Source organism: Alosa alosa, chromosome 4, assembly GCF_017589495.1.
Source record: "Alosa alosa isolate M-15738 ecotype Scorff River chromosome 4, AALO_Geno_1.1, whole genome shotgun sequence".
NCBI classification, from domain to species: Eukaryota; Metazoa; Chordata; class Actinopteri; order Clupeiformes; family Clupeidae; genus Alosa; species Alosa alosa.
Genome location: NC_063192.1, coordinates 18,149,589 through 18,172,088, shown reverse-complemented (window position 1 = coordinate 18,172,088; position 22,500 = coordinate 18,149,589). Strand labels below are relative to the sequence as shown.

Sequence of the window (22,500 nt, the reverse complement as noted above, 5' to 3'; positions counted from 1 at the left end):
ATATGGGATCGGCCTGCACGGGAAAATCCCGATCCGGACTCCCGATCCAGTTTGTTTTTAAAACTCCGGTCCGTGCACACCGATGTAGGTAATCCATTCCAGTTTTTTTCAGCTTTTCCCCCCAAATCCGGTCCGCGTTTTTCAGCACACCTAGCGACCTGTCCAGCATCCCACTTGTCTGTGCATGTCCCACTAAGAATTTAAAGTTATCGAGCAAACATTTCATGTCACAGTTGAATTAATATAGCCTAATGTTAACCGTGAGTGTCCGCGAGACCCTCTTACATTATTAAGGCTCTTATGCATGCATCCTTGAATTTCCCCTGGGGATCAATAAAGTCTGTCTGTCTGTCTGTCTGTCTGTCTGTCTGTCTGTCTGTCTGTCTGTCTGTCTGTCTGTCTGTCTGTCTGTCTGTCTGTCTGTCTGTCTGTCTGTCTGTCTGTCTGTCTGTCTGTCTGTCTGTCTGTCTGTCTGTCTGTCTGCGTTTGCCTGTCTAACAAATGTTATCTCCGCGATTTAAGATTGTTTGTGTAATGTATAGGCACAGCACGCACTTTAATTTCCCTATTTTTACAATCGGCTAGCCTAACAAACGCATTTCATTTCAAAAAGCAACCTGGTCAATCGCTAACAACTAAGTGCACCTAGGCCTACAACTCTACACATCCAAAAGGGTAGAAGCTTACAGTAGGCAATCATAACTTTTTTTACCGTTTAGTCTGTGCATCGGCGCAGACCAGTTGTGGCATCAGTTTCGCTTTTAAAACGCAACAGTGAGAGGCTTTTGAGCGCAGTCTCACTTATCATTGATGAGCACAGGAGCAGGCTGACACTTGAGCATGTTGATCACCTTTGTGAAGAAGAATCTCCCCATCATGCTCAGACTGCAGCCAGGGCAAACAGTAGAAATTGAAGGGAGTGTGGAAATGGAGATGGAGCAGTAAAGTGTGGAGGAGATAGCAATACTGTAGAAGGCGTGACAGTTATTTGGGTTGTTATACCCAATTCAGTGTGTGTGTGGTAATTTGACTATTTTCTACTCAGGTTTTGTGTGTGTTGCTTTTATATATAATTTTATATTGTTTACAATATTGTTTACACTGATGGCTTTTTTAAGCCTTGGTTTACACTCTTGAGCAGAGCACTGATGCTAATTCAGTTTGTGTGGTTAATTGACTATTTATTTTCTACTTAGCTTTGTGTGTTTTGCTTTTTTTATACAGTTTACAATATTGTTTGCACTGATGGCTTTTTAAGCCTTGGTTTACACTCTTGTTCAAGAGCAGAGCACTGATGCCAATTCAGGCCTAGTCCACACGTACCAAACCAATCTTTTTTTCCTCCGTCTTCCCTGGAACCGTATCAAGAATATTTGCGTCCAAACGGATCCATCTCAACACGTTACTTCATACCCCAGGCCTATAAGTGGCACTGTACAGAAATTGACCAAAGTTTGTGCTTTACAAACAGACAGAATAGGCTATGACGAAATGGCTAGTGCAAGAAAACCAGAATTGTTTGTGTGGACTGATGGTGAACTGTCAACTGTAAAACTAATAAACTTTATTTTACGGTTTTAGAAGGGTGCAGTCCCGTCCTTTATTTGGCTAACGCAGGTAGGCCTACTAATCACCTTTACTTTCTTTGGTTGTAGGATAGTCTGTGATTCACATTAGTTTTGGCTATCACCGCAATTAGGCTACTAAACATAAAGGCTTACCCAAGTTCTAGGCTATTCTGTCGCCACATTTATAATATTGCTATAAAACCTTCGTTAGTAACAGTCAATACTTTTGCCTGCATCAAATCGTGCATTCGCGATTCAGTGTGCTACCATCGGCTTAACGTGAGTTCTAAGCGCCTTTGTATGCTTATATCTGATTTTCTTTCGACTGTGAATGCATGTATATATGTTGTAAGACATGTAAAATAAATGAATGACACTGGCACTACGACAAATGAATGTAGCCTAAACTTAAACCAAGACTTTCCTAATAACTTAAGTTCTCTCGCGTCACTGACAGTAGCTAGAATGCATAAAAAAAAACACCGGAAAAACAGTGTTCAGTCCACCAAGTCATAAGCTATCGGTAGCCGCGCGCAGCACCAGTTGTGATATTTATCTTTACGGAGTGTAATCGTAGGTAATGTCACGTATTAGTATAGTACTAGTATATTCTTAGGCAATACTATAAGTGCAAGTCCGGGGCAGCTGAGGTGTGGCAATGACCTCATCGATACGCAAGCAGGATGTGCGGTTTCGCTGTCTAAACGAATTCAAACGGGCTACGGTTTCAGATTTTTCCACTCTGGGACCAGGTTTCAGAAAAGTGCGGTTTCGGGCAGTGCGTTTACAGGATTCGTTTGGACGCTCGGCCAAGACGAAGCAAAACCACTGCGTTTAACCTAAAAAGCGTCTCCGTGTGGACAGGCCCTCAGTTTGTGTGGTTAATTGACTATTTATTATTTTGTGTTTATTTAACCCTGTTAAGAATAAACAGGTCAGCTTCTCATTACCAACCATTGTGAATTATTCAAACTAACCTAATTAAGTTGGCTAGTTGTTCTTAAGAGTAAAACCCTTTTCAACATGAGTATAACAACAAAATAAGTAAATATCTTTAATCTTTAATACATGCTTGGATCGGCCGGTATCGGTCGATGCTAAAAGCTACAATATCGGTATCGGATCGGAAGTGCAAAAAGCTGGATCGGGACATCCCTAATATCAACAGTCATTGTGCATATATTTGCTATAAAACTGCAACAATTAATTGATTAATTGATTAGTTGTCAAGTACTCAATTAAAATCACCAACTATTTTGGTAGTTGGGTAACCAATTTGTGTAATTCTAACATATCTTTGGGATGTAGTCAAAACAAGGGATGTGGGGGATTTAATTTTTGACATTTTCTGTCATTTTATCAATCAACCAACTGATTGATAAATCAATTAAAAGAATCAACAGATTAATTGACTTGTTAGCTGCAGCCCGAATTTGCACATATTGTTCTAATGTAATAACCAAGTACACAAAAGTAGTTCCATCCTCCATCCAGAAAACTTCAGAAAAGGTGGAGTGAGGTGCGGTGGCTGACTTACACTGAAGATGAAGAACAGCTCGATGAACATGGCCCCAAACGGTAGGATTCCGGCCATCAGGATCCTACAGGGTAACGAACACACATGATCACAGTACCCAAAACATAAATATATATGGTCTGTAGCAGGCCTTCTCAATCACCAGCAGCTCAAGATTATCTTACTGGTTAAAGGAGACGTTTGGTGTGATATTGACCTAAAATAATTCCGTGGATATGCATGAATTCCAGTTGCTGCTACTGGAAGCAACTTGAATCCATGCATTTCCACAGAATTATTTTTGGAATCTGATCCCCTGTTCATTCGTACTCGTCCCTCGACTTATCGTGACTAAATTCAAGAAGGCGAACGGTAAACTTCCTGAACTGTCTGTATAAACCGTCTTGTAAATAAACTACCAGTGCTTTTTCAAAGTTCTCAATGTCTGGTTTTAAATGTCAAGGCCCTCGGAAGTCTACCAATGAAGTGTGGAGCTACTTTGAGCCTCGTAAATGGTGTAAAACAGTGATTTATTTGCATGGCTAGACCGATGCCCGAGACACTCCCATTAAAAACCTGTTGGTAGCATTGGCTAACTAGCGCCAGATTTCGGAGTGCAGGGGACAAGCCAAGATGAGCTATGAGACAGAAGTTCACACTCGGTATCATGTTTCAACACACTTTAGGTCAATATCACACCGAACTTCTCCTTAAATACGTATTAAAGTAGGATTTGAAAGAAAGACTTAGTGCCTGCACTGTAGCACTTTTCTCAGTGGTGGTTAAAGTGCACAATGTTATTGTTCCTATTACTCCTAAGTACTAATGAGGAGTGCAAATGATCCACTCCAATTATCAGATCTACCACTGCATACAGGTTAAATGTATACTATGCAGGTTCTGTAGAGTTCCCCCTCGAGTTGCGATATATTTAGATTTTAGTCTGCCATTGTAAATAGCCTACTTCTCGTGGCGTGTTCCCCCTGTACACAATGAAAAACTATCTCCAAAGAGCTATACTGTCCTACAAAGGCATAAGGCAGTAACTGACGGAGTTAAAAAAAAATAAAAAATACTTCAAAGTTTTTTGCTTTGTCTACACAAATATATTATAGGTAAAGCAATGAAAATCTGATGACTTGTTGCCCTGATGAAGAAATGTGTGTATATACACACTACAGAGAAGAAGTAGACCTGCTGGCTAAATGGTGCAAAGACAACAACCTCCTGCTAAATGTCAGCAAGACCAAGGAGATTGTTGTCAACTTTCAGAGAGGCCACAAACAACTGCCACCACTGTCCATCGACGGAGATGCTGTGGAGAGAGTGAGCAGCACAAAATTTCTGGGGGTGCACATCAGCGGCGACCTCTCCTGGACCACCAACACAGCATCACTGGCTAAGAAAGCCCAGCAGCCTCTACTTCTTGCGCAAATTGAAGAAGGCAAGTGCCACGCCTCCTGTCATGACTACATTCTACAGAGGGACCATCGAGAGCATCGCCTCCAGCAGCATCACAGTGTGGGGGCGGAAGCTGCACAGATCAGAACAGGAAGACCCTCCAGCGCACTGTTAACACAGCTAAGAGGATCATTGGAGCACCACTCCCCTCCCTGCAGGACATTTACACCACCCGCCTCACCCATAAAGCACTAATGATTTTCAAGGATACAACCCACCCAAGACACCTAACTGTTCAGCCTCCTGCCCTCTGGAAAGCGGTACAGGAGCCTCATCCCCCACCACCAGACTGGCAAGTAGCTTCATCCACCAAGCAATCAGGATGCTGAACACTCTACCCACTCTCCCATCACTGACAGCCCCCCCACCCACCAGCCAGCCAGGAACCTAGGAAACTAGGATCCTGTCTACCCTAACCCCCCCCCCCCCCAACACCGCCCTGTGGAACTGCACTGTGACTCAAGCCCTAACGTGTTGCTGCTTCACATCAAGCCTGATATACTTGAAATCACTGCATACTGCATATCAATGTAAATATACAGGTCACACAAGCACAAGTTTAAACTTCATGTAACTGTTAAGACTATATAAATATACAACACAACTACCTCTATTTTATATTTTTTATATATATGTCCTATATTTATATTTTGATACATACATGTTCTATATTTCAGTCTTGCACTTTAATTTAATGTTTATTGTCTATGGCTATGTCTATAGTATGTCTATGTCTGTATTTAAAGCATGTCTATGTCTGCATGGGAAAGTAAGAAACGAAATTTCAATTCTTTGTATGACCAGTGCATGTAAAGAAATTGACAATAAAAGCCGACTTGACTTGATATAAAAAAAGTTGACCTTTGACCCTTATTTGTCAGATACTGTGCTCTGTCTTTGTATTATGTACTAAAAATAAGGAGTCGTGCAAAGGCAAAAGGCAGTAACTGACATATAATCAATATTTGCTGGCAAAGGCAGAGTACGGTAACTGAAGTTGTGCATTGAAGATCAAAGCCAAAGAACGGTAACTGCAGTTGCGACTTTCTGCCATTGTTGCTTTTATGGTTTGGGGAGTTACAGTGAATACAACCCTCTTTTTTTTCGAACAAACAGTCAAATTGAGTATAGATATTTATCCACATGATAAAGGAAGTCTTTAATATTTGTCGACTAAAAATGCAGTTACTGCCTTTTGCCTTTGTAGGGCAGTATACTGACAAGATGTCAGTATGATGTCTTCAGGCCACTATTCTTGAAGTTGCATGGCTGGTTCTCTCGTTAGCGACTCCCAATGGCTGTGCTGTTTGGCTATGCTAGGTGAACAATTCCCCTATTACTATTATTCCCTATTTTTATTATTATTATTATTATGTTATTAAGTTTGTTTACCATCAAATAAAAATAAAAATAAGGTCATGGAAAATCTTGCATAGTGTACCTTTAACTCATTGAATGCCAAGCTGTTTTCGGAAGCTTTGTCCTAGAGTGCCAGCAATCTAGACCATTGTTGATGATTTTTGTACAGCCACATCATATTCTGTGTTATAGGAACACATACAATGGCTCGTTTAAAAGTTGACACTTTAAGCTCTCAGTGGGTGCAAACCGTGTATTTTTACACACCTCTGTTCCTGAGAAATCCCAAGCTAAACAGTGGCTAGTTTTCATCAAAATCGCTGTTTTTTTTTCTAGAAATGGAGATATAACGTCTTTCATGAAATATGAAGTGTTGCCTGTAAACTTTCCGGGAAGTGATCAGCGAGACCTGGCGAGACTGCCACATAGTGATAGACCCATTTAAAATGGCCTGGTTTTGAGATGACGCGGCATGCGTCACTGATTCAACCCAAAGCGCCAACCGAGTTATGATAAAATGTCCAGATAAAATGTCCAGATTGTGCGTTTTCGATAGTCATATCGTAATTTAAAAGAAAAAGCTAAAAACGTAATATTACGTTTTTGGCACTCAACGCATGGGAAGGTGGCACTCAATGAGTTAACAAAATAAAATAGGCTGAAAAATACTTTAGTTAAAATTAATTATTATTATCTTTACACATAGGATTTCAAAACAACTCCTATCTCACTGGAATGCGGAGTTACAACTGTACTTTGTCCACCCTATTATGTCACAAACTTAGAAACTCAACTGATGTTCCCACTGCCAACATCTCCTTGGATTTTTTTTTTTTTTTTTTCCATTTTTGAAATGTATTTCTAGTAAATCAAAATGCATTTCATTATTTAGGGAATTAATTATACTGCCATTATACTGCCAATAATTAGGCTACCAATGCTTAAATTAAAATAATTTTAGTCATGTGATGGAAAGGAATCTAGCCCAAAAAGAAACATAAGCAGAGCAAGTGTCTCGCTTTAAATGAAAAGGAGAAGAGCTATTTAAACTGTAACCCTATGTATCATTAGGCGTATGCCTATAAATCACTGATGCTGTTGTAGTGCGAGCATCTTTTTTGTTGTGCGGCTCTTGAGTGGTGTGGTGTTCTTCCGGCTCTTCATGCTGAACTGGTTAGCCAGCCCTGACTTTGATTAGCAAGCTCAGTGATTGGTTTAAGGCTATACATACATCAAAACATGTTTAAGGCTGCACATACCTCAAAACATGTTTAGTCAGTAGGACAAAAGATACAAAAAAGTCACCAGCTTTCTCAGCACATGACACTTAGTCATCATGTCTTCAGATGGCTGTGCCCATTAGAAGCTTTCACTCAACTGAGCCTGACAGACTGAATACCATGAGAGATGCTGTTAAAGCTGTAATCAACTTATTCAGCTACCTGTAATTGTTTCTACCTAGTTAATTGTTCAAATTCAAAACATCAAATTAGCCATTACTCTATTCCATGTTGCACTTATACAACCCCAAAACAGAAAAAGTTGGGATGTTGTGTAAAATGTGAATAAAAACAGAATGTAATAATCTGCAACTTTCTTAAACTCATATTTCGTTGCAAAAAGGACACAGACAACATATCAAATGTTGAAAAATGACAAATTTGACCATTTCATGGAAAAATTTATGTTAATTTCGAATTTGATACCAGCAACATGTTTCAAAAAAAGTTGGGACGGGGCTAACAAAATGCTAGAAAAGTTGTGTAATGATAAAAGAAAACAAAAGGAGGAATATTTCACAACTAATCAAGGTAACTGGCAACACGATTGGATATGAAAAAGAGCATCCCAGAGAGGCAGGGTCCCTTAGAAGTAAAGATGTAGGGCTATTCTTCACTCTGTGTAAACCTGTGTGCACAAATGATGAAACAATGTATTTTTAATGATGCAATTGTGAAGTATTTGGGGAGTTCATCACCTACAGGACATAATATTATTAAAACATTCAGAGAATCCAGAGAAATCTTAGCAAACAAGGGAAAGAGCTGAAAAACAAATTGGATGGCCATGGTCTTTTGGACCTCAGATGGCACTGCATCAACACCAGACCCGTTTCCAGACCTGTCATTGTTGGGGCTCAGGAAAACCTCTGATAAATAGTGTCTATGTGCACAATATGATACTCAATTCAAAAACTGCAGCCAAGATTGTAACAGTCAAAACAGCCAACATTGTATTGATACATGATACAGGAAATACCACAATCTTATCTGGGCCTAAAATGGACTGAGGTAACATGGAAAAAGGTCCTGTGTTTATACCAATCAAAATTTGCCATTCTTTAAAAAAAAATCATGGACTCATCTGGGCTAAAGAGGAGAGGGCCTATTCAAGTATCCAACATATTCAACTTGTTTTAGTGTTCAGTTCAAAACCCAACATCTATGATGGTGTGGAGGAGCATTAGTGCCTACAGCATGGTTATCTTGCACATTTGGCAAAGCACAATCAATTCTGAATGATGTATACAGGTTTTGAGCAACATATACTCCCATCCAGGCAATGTATTTTCCAGGGAAGACCTTGAATATTTCAGGAAAACAATGGCAAAAACAATTCTGCACATATTTAAATAGTATTTCTCCACAGAGGAAAAGTCCAGGTGCTAAAATGGCCTGTCTGCAGTCCAGATTTGTCAAATTAGGTGCATAATGGAATGACTAAGAATATCCCATGCTGTTGAGCAACTGAAATCCTATATCCGGACGACGGGGAGTAATGGGACAACATTTCACTCTCAAAACTCTAGTAACTGGTCTCCTCAGTTCCTAAACATTTACAATATTTTGTTCATTGAAGAGTTGAAGCAGCACAGTGGTAAACATGCTCCTGTCCCAACTTTTTTTGAAACATGTTGCTGGCATCAAATTCAAATTTAACATATATTTTCCATGAAATAGTCCAAATTTTCATTTTCAACATTTGATATATTGTCTGTCCTTTTTGCTGATAAATATTGGTTTACGAGACTTGTATAATATCACATTCTGTTTTTATTTGCATTTTACAAAATGTCCCAACTTTTTCTGTTTTGGGGTTGTACATCACACTGACAAAGTACCATCTCAGAAAGAAAGAGGGAACAACTTCCATGCTACTCTACACAAATCAATGACTACATATGTATATATTTCTAATAATATAATATCTATATACTTATATACAGTCATTGACACAAACAAAGTTGAATTTGTACAGGCAAGACACTTACCCTACAAACTTGTTCATGTACCAGCGCTGCTCGGGCACCTGTCGCGGGATCTGATTGGTGCGCACCGGGTTATCATAGGGCTGCTTGCGGAAGCCGAAGTAGTAGCCCAGGTAGACAAGCGGCATGGAGATGCCGAACCACATGCATAGCAGAGCCAGCATGGTTGTGAAGGGCACCTGTGGGAGTTCACCAGCAGCCATGAAAATATGCCCATGGAAACAAAATCAGATGGGTACGAGACAGGTACATGCGGAAAACATACATCTGTACACTGACAACAAAAAAACAACATAAAAAAACACATACATAAAGAACAAGCAAGAAAAAAAATGAAAAAAGCAATCACACATGGTGGACATACAAAGCATACTCACCGCTCCTGAAGAGTGCTCTCCCCAGATAAAGCAATTTAGCACAAAGCAGATACTGAAAACCACACCAGGGTAGAGAGTGGCCGTCTGCGTAGAGTAGAAACAACAACAGTCTACATCACTCAAATGTAGCCATAAGAGTCAACCCAGCGAGTTATAGTGTATTTAGAGCATGCAATCTAGAATTGTGGATTTCCCATATGCCTGCTCATAACATTAAATAACGGTAACAAATAAATGTAGAGTCATATCATGTGGAGTTTATTTTTACGTTTTGGAAAGAAGCCGTGTAATAAGCGGGACAATGTATAGAAGGACGGTCATTATCGGAAAATAAGTCCTACATACATTATCCCTTATCTCTCTCTCTAACTTTAGACATAAATAAATCAGATCCAGAACATATTTTTAACCCTCACTCATGTCCACACACAGTTGGGTATTTCTAAAAACAAATAGTTTTCCTCCTTCGAATATTAAAATAATTCCATATAAATAAATATTATAATTTTGTGTGGCAGAAAGGCCAAAATGTATAAAAAAATCTGAGTCATCACTACTACAGAGCACATACACTTTATAATACATTGCATTTTGAGGGTAATATGGTACAGGATCCCTCCAAACATTAACCTTTCACTCCTCTAATTGTAGTCACCCTATATTGAGAAGTGGAGTAGTTCTGGAGGAAGTTTGTGTAAGAGAACCAGAAGGGGACATTCAGAAAGACTCACACAGAATGCTCCCTTCCTCCACCGGTGGCCCTTCAGTGTGCGGTAAAGTCTGCCAGCAAAGTATCCACCAAACAACCTGCACAAGACACAGCCAATCAAATCCTTTAACAAATCATTCAAGAGATTAGCAATGATAACACAAGTTACAGAGACGTCCGGAGGATACATACAGAAGTACACTAAAAAACAGAATACACAAAAACAAAATCGATCAGACACAAGATTTAAATTAATACCCATGCACATGACTAGTCCTGCGGCCTATGTATATTGTGGTGTGTGCGTGTGAGCTGGGTGCATGTGAGCTGGGTGCGTGTGAGCTGCTTACCCCATGAACATAAAGAGGAAACAGGCTGTGGTCATCAAAGCGCCTCGGCTGGAGGGAGACAGCATTCCCAGCATGGCCACAACTATAAAAACAAACAAATCAAGGAAATATGTTTGTTTTTTAGCAGACACTTTTGTCCAAAGCAACTTACAATGCAAACACAAATATCCCTAAGACATGCAGAAATCCAACCAGAAAGAGTAGTCTCATCAGTTGGGAAAGGCAGGTAAAATTGAGTATCATCCACAAAACAGTGATAGGCAATTACGTGGGATAGTAGATAAATAGTGTAAATGGAGAACAAAAGGGGCCCCCAGTACTGATCCCTGAGGTACACCTGTGGTGAAGTCGTGAGACCATCCTTTGAGGCAGGATGCAAACCAATTAAGAGCTTTCCCTGAAATCCCTAGCTTAGATAGCGTAGAGGGGAGAATGTTTTATTTTACTGTGTCTGCAGATAAGTCAAAAAAGGCTGCAGATACATCAAGCACAATGTAAACCTGATGACTGAGCAGAGGCTTAATTACTTTCAAAGCTTCAGTCACAGAGAAGAGTAGTTTTGGTAGAATGACTGTTCTTGAAACCAGACTGTTTAGGGTCTAGCAGGTTGTTCCGTAAAGAACCTTTGACAAGTGTCTGCCTGTAAAATAGTGGGCATGATGGATTGCAGAAAAGTGGATGGAATGGGATCCAGCGGGCATGAAAATATATGAAATATCTGCACCATCTACTGTGCTCCTTGCTGATGTACTACTTTATAGCTGCCTATTTCAAGGACTCAAAGGGGGATCTTTGCAAATACAAATATCCCTATTAATAGTATATCTGAGAGACATTCTACATCATCATATATCCATAATAAGAGATAATTCAGCAGACATTTTCCCATAAATGAATGAAAAACCCTGTTACCCTGTAAACTGAGACATCTATAAAGATAGGTTACAGGTTACAGTTTGCGTAAGAGATTAGCAAAACTGGTTGTGTGGCATTCCACTACAAATCTGTGCAAAATATTGGCTCAAGGGAATTGCAGGGTTACAGAGCAATACTGAAACTTTTCCTTTAACACACATTCTACAGGTTAAATGCTACAAAAGGTAGAGAACAGAATCCCAGAGAGCTCATGATGTTCACCGCTCCTTCCAAACTCTTAAAGCAACATGCTGATTTGCTAGAATGAATTACATCTTGGTCCAAGGAGCAGACATGGTAAAATATAATATAGATGAGTTGTTTGCAATATTGAACCAACTTGTCTGTAAAAACAGTTCTGCAACACTGTCTATGTAAGATATGCCAGTTTAAATCATACAGTATGAATCCACACAATAGGCAAAGTGCAAAGACAATAAGCAAGGTGGTTCAGTGAGTAAGCCTATTGTGTAGACTAATTATAGGCTACTGTTGAAGTAGGTCTAATCTTTTTTTTTTTTTTTTGCTAGGGTTAGTTATGGTCCTGGAACTGAAAAAAGTTTGAGAAACACTGTCGAGGCCAAAGTATTAATGTTTTACTCCCCGCCGCTAGATGGCAATATGCTAAAAACACAACACATTCCCCAAACAGACTCTCCATCTTAGCCATAGCTAACTTGCTAGCTGAACTTTCCATATTAGCTTACTTGTTAGCAAACTTTGCATCATCAGTCTAACTAGTTAAATAGTTGACATTACATGATGAACATTTTTGCATGGACATTCTGGGGATGTTAATTTGTATGAGAGAAGCTTCAACTTCTGGGTATGTAGCATTGTGGCATAAAGCTTAGGTAGTTATCTTGCTAACTCTGGCAGAAATCTCCAGTGTTCTTGTTCCATGTAGTTTCGCGGTTGCAGCCACAGGGTTGCAGCAACAGCACGAGACTAGCCTACAGGAAAGCTGTTATGCATGAACTCATTCGAATATTTTGAAAACGTAACAGCTAGATATTCTGTCTTCTCATTTTGTAGGCTTAAAAATGAAGAGAGATTTTATCTTAGTTTTTATTTCATGCAAAACATTTTAGTCTCTTTTTTTCGGCCAACAATAATGCATCTTAAGATAGTCTTAGTCAGTGTTTCAGGACATTACTGCCGTCTCGTCATCGTAGTCATGAAAAAAAAGGTTGTTGACGAACATATTTCCTCTCGTCTCGTCTGACGAAATTAACACTAGTCCAAGCTGGGATGTTTGTTTCCCATGTACAGAGCCAGGACTGTGCACAACACTAGAGTTTTGAGCTGATTAGAGAATGGCAAGAGCATGATGAGCAATTTGCTGAATTTGACAAAAACTGTACATGATTAGAATCCCGGACTGCACCTTTAATTATGACCGCCGCGCAGCAAAGCGGCGGTCATATAGGTTTAGTCAGATTTTTTTTTTTTTTTCCTTTTTAGTGACCGTACACCAACAAGGATTCCCGGGACACTGAAAGACCGGGGTAGACGAAACTTGGTGGGCATGTAACCCCATATGGATAGCATGGAACCATCGTTTTTCGTGTTGATCTGTAGCCCCCCCCGCTGGACTGCACCCCCCAAAAGGAGGGTAGGGCAGACACAGTTTTCTGTGAATATCTCGAGAACCATAAGGTTTAGGAGGACCATTTTTTTTTGTATGTTGATCTCAAGGGGCCATGTCAACCCATTCCATAACCACTCATTTCATGTATAGCCACCTAGTTAAACAAAAAAAGTAAAAATGAGGTGTTGTAATGGCAGGTATCTGTGACCTAACATAGTCAAAACTGCACGAAATTGGAAGTGTAGGATCATTCTGACACCCTCTGAATGCACGCCAAGTTTCGTGGAATTCCGTTCATGGGGGGCCACACAATAAATTAATTTATGTTACTATACACCAACTGGCCTGTAGGTGGTCGGAGACAGTTTTCTGTGAATATCTCGAGAACCGAGGGCCTAGGAGGTCCACCTTTTTTTTTTGTATGTTGGTCTTAAGGGGGCATGTCAACCCATCCCATTACCACTTATTTCATGTATAGCCACCTAGTTAAAAAAAATTAAAAAGCAAAAATTAGGTGTTTTCATCACAATATCTCTGGCTGACATGTTCAAAACTGCACTAAATTGAAAGTGTAGGATCATTATGACACCCTCCGAATGCATGCCAAGTTTTGTGGACTTTCGCTCATGGGGGCCTTACAATAAAATAATTTATGTGTACATTTAGTGACCGTACACCAACAAGGATTCCCGGGACACTGAAAGACCGGGGTACACGAAACTTGGTGGGCATGTAACCCCACATGGATAGCATCGTTTTTTTGTTTTGATCTGTAGCCCCCCCGCTGTACTGGACCCCCCAAAAGGAGGGTAGGGCAGACACAGTTTTCTGTGAATATTTTGAGAACCGTAGGGCCTAGGATGACCAATTTTTTTGGTATGTTTGCCTCCAGGGGTCATGTTAACCCATTCCATGTGCACACATGTGCATAAACAGATACACACGCACACACATACATTCACAATAATCATACGTATGACACATACTTACACAGTAGACATAGGTACGCATGCATGCACATGCACAAACACACATACGCAGGCAAACACACAAGCACACACACACACACACCCACACACATAAACATAAACGTGTACACGCACACATGCACACAATTCAAGAATTTCTCAGAATTATGAACAGGCAAGATGGGGGTGGGGTTGTATAAAATGAATTTTACATGTGAAATCTATGAACTAATCATGTTTTGGTACTTGTTGTCTAGCAGATACCAGTGAGAATTGAGTGTGGATAATGCATAAGACAGTTAGAATCATATAGGCCTTTCAGCGTGATTTATTTTTGTGGAAAAAATGTGCTGGACTGGGCGGCGGTCATATTTTGTACCGCTCTGCGGTACATCTAGTTTCTATAATATCAAATGGACACTACATAGCTTTTTTTTCCTTCATGTGCTTCGTACATGTGAAAAAGAGTAGGGTTAAAGGAGTAGTCGAACTCACAGATCACAATAAGGATCATGCAGAAAAGCTGGATGCCAGACCCCAGCAGAGAGCTGAGGATCATGGGATACTGAGGTGGGCGGAACACATCGCCATGGACATTCTTCCAGCCTGACTCCTCCATGGTGTCCTCCTGTGAGATAGTGGAGGACAAAGCAGAGAGAGAGAGAAAGAAAGAAGGAAAGAATGAGAAAAGGAGAGAGAAAGAAAGAAAGAGAAACACAATTGAATATAAAAGAGGGAAGAAATAAAATAGACTTTCTCCGAACAATATAATGACTGTGATATCTGTCTTTTGTTGCTTTATTTCAGCGCTATTATTTTACTTGTTAAAGGAGAATTCCGGTGTGATATTGACCTAAAGTGTGTTGAAACATGATACCGAGTGTGAACGTATGTCTCATAGGCCATCTCGGCTTGTCCCCTGCACTCCAAAATCTGGCGCTAGTTAGCCGATGCTACCAACAGCTTTTTCAATGGTGGTGCATCGGCATCGGGCTAGCCATGCAAATAAATCACTGTTTTACACCATTTACGAGGCTCAATGTATCTCCACACTTCATTGGTAGACTTCCGAGGGCCCTGATATTTAAAACGAGACATTGAGAACTTTGAAAAAGTTCAAAGGATCAGAGGGATCAGATTCCAAAAACAATTCTGTGGAAATGCATGGATTCCAGTTTCTTCCAGTAGCAGCAACTGGAATCCATGCATTTCCACAGAATTATTTTTGGAATCTGATCCCTTATCATACCTGTTCATTCTTACTCGACGTCAATTTATCGTGACTAAATTCAAGATGGCTGCAAACGCTTAAACTTCGCGGGAAGATACTGTCTGTATAAATCGTCTTGTTAGTAAACTACCAGTGCTGTTTCAAAGTTCTCAATGTCTCGTTTTAATGTTGTCGTAAATGGTGTAAAACAGTGATTTATTTGCATGGTTAGCCCGATGCCGAAGCACCACCATTGAAAAAGCTGTTGGTAGCATCGGCTAACTAGCGCCAGATTTTGGAGTGCAGGGGACAAGCCGAGATGGGCTATGAGACATCGCTCACACTTCGGTATCATGTTTCAACACACTTTAGGTCAATATCACACCGGAATTCTCCTTTAACATAAAAACAAAAATGTACACGAGTGTATAAAATACACAGAATATTTTAAACAACCTTTTCACCGTTCCTCCGTTCACCGTGCTGTCACTCATCACTACCAAAGTGGTAGTGATGAGTGACAGCACAGGCTTAAGTGCTTTTGGTGCCTTAATAAAGCGCTATAACGTTATAAAAAGCAGGTTGCTATTGTTATAACAGAAGCAGCCTGATTTGTTGAACTGAGCTGCAGATCACAGATAGAGGAGTAGCTTACAATGTCATCCTCCCTGTTGTAGTTTGCGATGTCCTTCCTCAGGGTCCTGATGATGATCATGCTCAGGATGCCTGGGGGTTAAATGTAAAGCAGACAGGATCAGTATAAGTGAATGAATGAAAGTACTTTGCTGCTTGTTGTGCAAAGTTGAAATAAAATGTTGTGGTAACACAATATATGCAAAATAAGCCTATTTAATATGTTTTCAATTAATTCATTAATTTACCATATTTTCCTACGGACATTCTGTCCATTTATATTATCCGACACGTGAAACCATCCAATTGTCGGCTGTAGCCGGCGAACGTAAACCCTGAAGGGAATTTGTGGCCTTGAAAATGTCTCTTCTGTTGTAGAAGCTAACAGCAGGAGAGATCTCGAGAGATCTTGCTGTTGCCCTAGCCCACCCACCTGACAGGAAGAAGACCACCACCACAGAGTTGACTATGGAGAACCAGTGGATCTGCACGTCGCTCATGGTGAGGTAGGTGTCCCAGCGGGAAGCCCATTTCACCTCGCTCTCCTGCGTGGGAAGAAGATCAGACAGAGGCAAGATGAGGTGATACAAATTCTCATTATTTATCTCTCTGCTTTTGGAATGCCCTGCCTATTGGTTTCTCGGAGTTATCTATTATGGCAATTGACAGAATTGGGCAGCCGTGGCCTACTGGTTAGCGCTTCGGACTTGTAACCAGAGGGTTGCCGGTTCGAACCCCGACCAGTAGGAACGGCTGAAGTGCCCTTGAGCAAGGCACACAACCCCTCACTGCTCCCCGAGCGCCACTGTTGTAGTAGGCAGCTCACTGCGCCGGGATTAGTGTGTGCTTCACCTCACTGTGTTCACTGTGTGCTGAATGTGTTTCACTAATTCACGGATTGGGATAAATGCAGAGACCAAATTTCCCTCACGGGATCAAAAGAGTATATATACTTAGAATCTCTGTAGCTAGAACTGAGAGGTGCAAGTAACCAAATGAAAAAATTCAAAATTACATTATTGTGTTTTCAAGAAAGACAAGCTTTCAAATGGTGCCTATATCAAGAATATTGATCAACACATTACAGAGATGAGGGCATTCAATGTGTTCTGATTGTATGTTTCTCTTTAAGTCAGCAGTGGAGATATATGCCTGTAAAGTTTACTACCAGTGGGACGCTACCCGTCCCTTTGTTTGGGCACCGCTATACCTATGATTGTGTCAATGAATTTGCATTCACTGTCAAAAACTTTATGTCATGTCTGCTGGCATTTGGGCTTTTAAAAAGCTTAAAAAAAAAGTTTTAAGCTGCGCTTAAAAGTCTAGCTAGAGAATAGCATTCTGGCCAAAGTAATCTAATCTATTAGCTGTAACATTAGTAATTTATCAGGTCTCGCATCCGTTGATGACTGAAATAATAGTGGACTTGATACATGGATATATCTTTAAAGGTAAACTATGCAGTATTGGCAATTTCCTTACTGTTTTTTTTTTGGTTTTTGCTTATTTTTCACATGCTCTGTCATGACGAATGTCTAAGAAACTCCATCTCTACCTTTTTCTAGCCGGTGCCTGGCGTGTATGTGCATTTGAATGCAGTAAAGCAATTCGTTACACTCGTTATACTTCCTGACACTGAGGCCGTCGGCCCGCCGGCCCACAGTTGCAAGGGCACAAAACTTATCAACAAAAGATGAAGCAAACCAGACCTTTCGCATGTGTGTTGGGGAGCGCAATGTTCCAACGTTACATTTGTTTAGATGTGAGAGTAGGGGAGAACTGGCACAATCTTAACACTTTTCTATTCTCTCCGTTCAAACTCGATTTACACAAAGACGTTAAGACTTGAAAGCTGTGAAATTTGGCCAGAAAGGAGTCATACTGTACATGTTTACTCCATGAAAGTTGAAACAGACTTAAAAAATATGTTCTAGTTTGTTAAGAATTTAACTTAGCAGTGACATGTATCCTAGGGCCTACCTTTGTTACAACTTGACTCTACCGGTCTACCTGTCTGCCTTAACCCTGCCCAACCCTGTTCTGGGAGTGCCGCAGGATATAGAGGTATGTTCCACCCTGTCTTTGTGCTCTAAGCGGCTTGACAAGAGGATGTGGGCAGAACGAGGGGAATGAGTGTGCTGTGGGAAGAGTGCAATAGTGTCACACTGTGCCACGCCACACAGTGTTGCACTGCACCGTACCTCCCAGTGCACGGAGTAGGTGAACAGGATGCTGTTCTCCTTGGCTGGGTCAATCTCCTGAGGGACCGAGCCACTGGCTTCAGGAAGGATACATGTTCCCTTGTCATCTGCCTTCAGGTCTGAGAGAGGGAAAGGAATTGTAAGGGTAATAATGCAGCAGAAAACTAATCAAGAAGAAATAGAACATGTATTACAATGTAATATGTAATTGTTTAATATATGTAATGTGCAATTGTTTAATACAATGTATGTAATAGATAGATAACTTAAAATGACAACTACAAGATTATTGTCATAATGAAACAATATGTAATAATGAAGTATAACTGAAAGTACATGAGGGTCATTCCACGTCAGTTCAACCAGGGCCCATGCACTTAGGTCTCAAAAAATTCTGAAAAAATTACCAGGTGTACCTATGTTACCCAGGAGACACACTGTACAATTACTCTTATGTAAGATCAATACTTTCCAAGATACAGCCAGTTTTACAGGGGGGGGGAGAGAGCCTCCTACATGGTTTAGTTCTTGCGCTGTGGGCTTGTGAACTTTGACAAAAAAAAGAGCCCGAACAAAATCGACACCCCCCTCCCCCTGGAAAACTGGCTGTATCTTGGAAAGTATTGATCTTGGTTGAATTGACGTGGAATGACCCATGAGTAAAAGAGCTCACCATCTGTCCTAACACTCTGAGGGACCACCTCAAAGCGCACTACTCTGAAGTTGTCCTCCTCCTCTCCCTCCACCTTCTCTCTGTGGTAGTACAGGATGAAGGAGAGGTGGTTGTGCAAGTAGAACTGCGGAATGGGTGAGGAAACAGAACAAACAGAGGAACAGGTCACATGACGTTACTGATCAACAGAGCTAGCAGCTAGTCAAACAATGGAAGGATTTCAAGTAGCGCAGTGTGCTTAGTCATCAATCAACAAACGGTGACAATAGCAATGAAAAAAAAAATACAAAAATAAATCTGTTCACCAATGACAGTTTAGTTGGACTGGATGTGACCACATCACAGCCACTGTACACATGAGAGAATGCACTACCTTGTTATTCTCTGTGAATCCCAGTCTGTAGCCATGCTCAAACTGAACATCTTTCACCAGGTCTTTCTTCTCCTCCTCTCCCCCTGCCTCTCGGTTAGGGTAGTACTCCAGACGGGTGGCTACCGGCAGGTTATCTGCAATCCTGATGTGACAAAGCAAAGGGTCAATTAACCAATCAAGAGCATAAAATAATTCAATCCCTGGAGTCAAAATCATCTTACAGTAGAGAACTAGGTTAGTGTCTTTATACTAAAAACAATACCAAATAGATTTTACATTCAGATATTTCATACATATTTCATTCATATTTTTTTTTTTAACTGTTATATTCAATCTACTATTAATATCTCATTGCTCCTACGAATAATACATTTAAATGTTAAAACAGCTTGCCATGCATGCACACACAATGGTAGGCTAAAGCTCCGCTTTCTAGTTTATCCAGTGTAGGCGGTTTGCCATAAGGTATGTTAAAACCGCTTTCCATAAAACTGCCAGGTCATGGACAACGGCATTTGCAAGCAAGCTAATCTAACAGGGACTCTACTTTTTTAAGTTAATTCAGTGTGTTCCCAGATGCTTCAAGACATGTAATGTCTTAACCCATAACATGCAATAGTGTTGAACATGTTAGGCTACATGTCGGTGTTGAAGTGTTTAGATTCCCAGCGCTAGGCATTTTAACAGCAACTATGGCTATGCACTAACACCAGTCAGCTGAGTTTAATTAGCGATAACGTACGGAGATGGTTTCGTAGCCTCTTTGAGAGCTCATTGACATCAGGTATGTAACCTACATATATTTATATATATTTTAACATGATCTTCAAATTCATTGTGATGCTATATGGGCCTCATGCACATGAAAGATTAATATCATGCCATTATGTTGTTTAGAACACACCGTAAAATACAGTTTTCACCTTACAACTTTGCTGATAACATTTCAAATAAATGCCAGTTAGCGCATTAGCAAGGATATTTTGTAACATATAAGCTACTGTTGATGTTGTTTCATTGCCTTTTGCTTGTGTGTAGTTAGGCCCACTGCTAGATTTTGACAGGAGCTCGCGATATCGCTTTAAAGTAAGCTACTTGGGCTCATGCAAGCTGTCAAACACTGTCCACTCGCCTATGTGGTGCACCCCTCTGGTTTATACAGTGTTTATGTTAGCTAACTGTACTGTATATGGATGTGTTGCTATCAGAGCAAGACGTTAGAGATGGCGCATGACATGCAGTGATGCCTCGTATAAAAAAAAAAAAAAAACGCTATTTATTAAGCACCGAAATGAGGCACTGAAATCCACATTGTTATTCGATGCAGTTACTACCGTTTGCGTCGGCACCGGTGCCATATTAGAACCGTGTTTCGGTGCCCAACCCTAATCCAAATGCATATTGAGTCTGTGTGCACAAGCTCTGGTTGGGGCTCTGACAGGACACTCACAGGTGGACGTAGTACTCCTCCTGAATCCGCTCGGCCACCAGCTTGCTCTCCTCCACAGTCATCTTCGACGGCAGGTCTGGCTTGCCACATACCAGCTCACACTTGCGGTCATGGTTCATGAGCACCGAGTAGGGCGTGTTCACGATGCGGTCTCCACGCAGGACCTCCCCTGTTCAGCAGGAGCAGAGAGACTCATGTCAAGACAGTTTGAGATAGTCTTAACCAAAGATTCTAGAGCGGAGCTCTGTTCTAGAATCTTTGGTCTTAACTGCACTTGTACTTTGCATGGCTCCAGTACTATCATCACCACCACCCACCCCCATTATGGAAAGAAAATGCTGTCCTAACTCCTAATAGTGATTCTGGATTGAAATAAAACACTGCCTATCAAACCTAAGCGTTAGACCGTTTTGTTTTTCTTTATGTACAGTGATAATAACATTATGTACAGTGATAATAACATTATGATAATAACATTATGTTATTATCTCTATAGATAAGACAGAACAACATTGTAGCAACAGTTTTCCTGTGTATTAGCCGCATTGTGTATAAGCCGCAGGAGTGTTGTATGCATGCAAGTTAAAAGAAACAAAACCATATTAATACCATATTAACTGGCCCCGTGTATTAACCTCATAGCTGAAGAAATTCTGCAAAATCAATGTATAAGCCGCCCCACGGCTAATAGTTTGGAAATTACGGTAGAGTTGAAGATGAAGTGAGGATTAATAGTATACATAATATTAATTACACATTCATGAACAGACAGAGTAATATAAACAGATGAGTCATTGCCCTGAAACGCTTTCCTCTATGTGAAATGAGATAAATGACAAATAGAGGGTCTTTACAGACACAACATTTCAAACACTGGAACACTGCATTTTGATTTCTCAATTTAATCTACAACCCCAAAACAGAAAAAGTTGGGACATTGTGTAAAATGTGAATAAAAACAGAATGTAATAATCTGCAAATCTCTTAAACTCATATTTAATTGCAAAAAGGACGCAGACAACATATCAAATGTTGAAAATGCCAAATTTGACTAGTTCATGGAAAATATATGTTAATTTCGACTTTGATACCAGCAACATGTTTCAAAAAAAGTTAGGACGGGGTAACAAAATGCTGGAAAAGTTGTGTACAAAAGGAAGAATGTTTCACAACTAGGGTAAGTGGCAACACGATTGGGTATGAAAAAGAGCATCCCAGAGAGGTAGGGTTAGAAAAGATGTAGGGGTATTCATCACTCTGCGTAAACTTGTGCGCACAAATGATGAAACAATGTCATTTTAATGCTTCTTAAGATGAAATTGTGACGTATTTGGAGAGTTAATTATCTACAGGACATAATATCATTAAAACATTCAGAGAATCCAGAGAAATCTTTGCAAACAAGGGATAGAGCTGAAAAACACATTGGATGGCCATGGTCTTTTGGACCTCACATGGCACTGCATCAACACCAGACCTGTTTCCAGACCTGTCATTGTATGGGCTCAGGAAAACCTCTGATAACCATTGTCTATGTGCACAGTTTGATACTCAATTCAAAAACTGCAGCCAAAATTGTAACAGCTAAAATTGTATTGAGACATGATACAGAAAATACCACCCTCTTATCTGGGCCAGAGCTTGTTTAAAATGGACAGAGTTTACGTGGAAAAAGGTCCTGTGGTTAGACCAATCAAGTTTGCCATTCTTTTTGGAAATCATGGACTCATCTGGGCTAAAGAGGAGAGGGCCTATCCAAGTATCCAACCTATCCAACCTGTTTTAGTGCTCGGTTCCAAACCCAACATCTATGACTGTGTGGAGGAGCATTAGTGCCTACAGTATGGGCATCTTGCACATTTGGCAAAGCACAATCAA

The 22,500-nt window shown here is 40.4% G+C and overlaps 1 protein-coding gene across 2 annotated transcripts in view; it reads right to left on the bottom strand.

Annotated features, from left to right (window-relative positions):
- The window catches only part of tm9sf4 (transmembrane 9 superfamily protein member 4), a 33,524-nt gene that overhangs the window by 6,538 nt on the left and 4,486 nt on the right, over positions 1 to 22,500 (bottom strand). For both annotated transcript variants that reach the window (XM_048240261.1, XM_048240262.1), the window contains exons 4-15: positions 20,623 to 20,791; positions 19,173 to 19,314; positions 18,800 to 18,923; positions 18,127 to 18,245; positions 16,359 to 16,470; positions 15,948 to 16,018; positions 14,578 to 14,710; positions 10,609 to 10,690; positions 10,281 to 10,356; positions 9,550 to 9,633; positions 9,176 to 9,351; positions 3,106 to 3,169 (exon numbers count right to left, since the gene is read on the bottom strand). In XM_048240261.1, the coding sequence (XP_048096218.1) occupies positions 3,106 to 3,169; positions 9,176 to 9,351; positions 9,550 to 9,633; positions 10,281 to 10,356; positions 10,609 to 10,690; positions 14,578 to 14,710; positions 15,948 to 16,018; positions 16,359 to 16,470; positions 18,127 to 18,245; positions 18,800 to 18,923; positions 19,173 to 19,314; positions 20,623 to 20,791 (1,352 nt within the window). The remainder of the gene's footprint in view (positions 1 to 3,105; positions 3,170 to 9,175; positions 9,352 to 9,549; positions 9,634 to 10,280; positions 10,357 to 10,608; positions 10,691 to 14,577; positions 14,711 to 15,947; positions 16,019 to 16,358; positions 16,471 to 18,126; positions 18,246 to 18,799; positions 18,924 to 19,172; positions 19,315 to 20,622; positions 20,792 to 22,500) is intronic.